The 2,655-nt window shown below is 35.2% G+C and overlaps 1 protein-coding gene across 1 annotated transcript; it reads right to left on the bottom strand.

The window, feature by feature from the left end:
- Positions 1 to 248: 248 nt before the first annotated feature.
- Positions 249 to 2,439, bottom strand: LOC140174386 (uncharacterized). Its single transcript, XM_072198835.1, has 3 exons — positions 1,839 to 2,439; positions 692 to 1,266; positions 249 to 422 (listed from the first exon to the last, which is right to left on the bottom strand). Exons 1-3 carry the CDS (start codon positions 2,437 to 2,439, stop codon positions 249 to 251), a joined length of 1,350 nt encoding a protein of 449 aa, XP_072054936.1.
- Between the last annotated feature and the right edge of the window lie 216 nt (positions 2,440 to 2,655).

Below are 2,655 nucleotides of genomic sequence, written 5' to 3' on the forward strand. Positions count from 1 at the left end.
TGACCCCATTCTCAACAAACTTCTGAAAGATTGCTTGAATTCTTCCTTTGTATTGCCAACTGACACACCATATTCTGCCTCAATCCAAGAATTCCAACAACTTCTCAATGAAAGTGTTGCATCTCAATTCCAACTCCAAGAAACTGAAACTGAAGAAGCTACTACCAAATCTAAAATAGAAGGTTGCCTTGCAGTTACTCAACCAATTCAAGTTTTTCGTGAAGAATTTGATCTCAAGATCTTCCATGTTATTTCTGTTCAAGCTTTTCATGATCAAGAAGAAGCAAGACTCGAGGCAGAATTAGCTCAAATCCAAGAACAACTTGCCACTGTCCGCCAAAATTGAGCCACTTTAGCCAAGCCTCTGGCCGCAGCCCAACAAGAGCAACATCTTCTAATCCAAAAACTTGTCTCGATTGACACTGAACGGGGAGAATATGAAAAATAACTTGAGAGAATTCAAACTGATAAGCTCAGGCAGATTGAAGTGCTTACAATCCTGGAAAACAAAAGAACGAAGCTGCGCTCTGATTTGGCAAAACTATTGGCACCTTGAATGCTTTTTTTTTACTTCTAACTTTATTTTGTAGCAGTTTCCTTTCATCTTTTCTGAACTTTAGTATATGTGGAACTTTTAAGTTTTCCAACAATAGAAAAGTTTTAAATATTTTCCATTGATCGAGTTAATCACATTTCCTGACTCGATATCTTTAATTTGATAAGCATTTCCAGAATATGTCCCTATAATTTGAAAAGGGCCTTCCCAACTATGGGACCATTTACCCAGAAATCTCGATTTCTTTTCCATCGGTAAAATAACTTTAAAAACCAATTCGCCTATCTTGAAAGATTTTTCTTTAATTTGACGATTATAACTTCGAGCAACACTTTCTTTCTGTCGAATTATATTCTCAAGTGCCAAGATTTGCTCCAAATCTAACTCATTTAACTCATCAAACATTGCATTCCAATAATCATCGACTGGTAAATCATTTTGTTTCGATAATCTTAAAGTATTCAAATTAATTTCCAATGATAATACCGCATCATGGCCATACACCAACTTATAAGGTGAAGTTCCTATCGAACCTCTTGGTGAGTTTCGATAGGCCCACAATACTTGGCTTAAAGTGTCATTCCATGTTTGAGGCTTACTCCCGATATACTTTTTAATCAAGCCTATCAATATCTTATTCGCTGCCTCTACTTGCCCATTAGCCTGTGCATAATAAGGAGTCAAAGTAACCATACTAATGTTTCTTGAAGCTGTAAAATTTTTAATTCGCTGGCCAATAAACATAGTTCCTTGATCAGTACTTAACGTTTGAGGAATTCCAAATTGATGGATAATATTTTCCTCAATAAAGTCAATTATCTCACTTTGACCAACCTCTATAATGGAATATCCTCAAACCATTTTGTGAAATAATCAATAGCCACCAAAATAAATTTGTGTTGTTTCGATGAAGGAGGGTGAATCAAACCAATTAAATCCAAAGCCCAACCCCCTAAATGGCCATGACTTTATTATCGAATGTAATTCAGCTGCTGGAATTTGTTGTATCGAACCATGTTTCTGACATTCTTGACATGCTTTTACATAATCAATACAATCTTTTATCATAGATGGCCAATATACATGATTACGATATAACACCCATCTCATTTTCTTTCCTGCCTGATGAGCACCACAGATTCCATTATGAACTTCACCCAAAGCAATATTCTGATCTTTTCAACTCAAACATCTCATCAAACTTCCATCAATCCCTTGTTTATATAATTCATCGGCCAATAAAACAAAGTTCATTGCTCGTAATTTTATTTTTCTATCATACACATCAGTTCTCTTTCATTTGCTGGTACTAAAATTTGATGGATACTAGATAACTTCTTAATAGTTTCTAGACCAATCCGATACCTCGAAGCAATTTGAGCCAACTCATTGGCAATTTCATTATGAATTCTAGGGATATGCACCAAAGAAACCTTCTGAAAAGACGTTAACAACTCCCAAGCAGTTACTAAATATTTTTGTAACGTCTCGTTATTACATTTAAACTCCTTTGACAACTGCTTTAAAACCAACTGCGAATCCCCTAGAATTTGAACTTCTAAAGCTCCTTTGTCAATTAAAATTTTAAGACCTAAAATTAAAGCCTCATATTCAGCAACATTATTAGAGCAAGGATACTTTAATTCAAATAAAAATTCTGACGGAATACCCTCTGGTGAGATAATGAGGATTCCAACCCCTGCACCATCTTTATGCTTAGACCCATCGAAATACAATTTCCAATAGTTAACCTCTACATCAACTATATTTGCTACCTGGTCATTCAGATCTTTCGAATTATCCACATGAAAATCTGCAATGACCTGGCCCTTAACAACCTTTGTTGGGACATACTGCAAATCAAATTCTATTAATGCTAACATTCATTTCCCCAAACGTCCCCTTAACATAGGGAAACTAAGCATATACTTAACAACATCGGTCTGTGCTATAACTTTCACTGATTTAACCACCATATAACATTTTAACTTCATACAAGCATGATATAATGAATAACATAACTTTTCGATCAGTGAATACCTTGTCTCGATATCAGTTAAGAATCGACTAAGGTAATAAACAGCCCGTTCATATCCGTT

The sequence above is a fragment of the Arachis hypogaea genome, chromosome 7, assembly GCF_003086295.3.
Source record: "Arachis hypogaea cultivar Tifrunner chromosome 7, arahy.Tifrunner.gnm2.J5K5, whole genome shotgun sequence".
Classification (NCBI taxonomy): domain Eukaryota; kingdom Viridiplantae; phylum Streptophyta; class Magnoliopsida; order Fabales; family Fabaceae; genus Arachis; species Arachis hypogaea.

Excerpts from the sequence above, each read along its gene's own strand:
- LOC140174386 (XM_072198835.1), bottom strand. The coding sequence starts at position 2,439 with ATGTTAGCATTAATAGAATTTGATTTGCAGTATGTCCCAACAAAGGTT. Across the intron at positions 1,267-1,838 it reads AAATGAAAGAGAACTGATGT|CTTCAAGAAACATTAGTATG; the intron begins GTATGATAGAAA and ends AAAATTTTACAG. Across the intron at positions 423-691 it reads AAGATATCGAGTCAGGAAAT|TGTCAATCGAGACAAGTTTT; the intron begins GTGATTAACTCG and ends CTCCCCGTTCAG.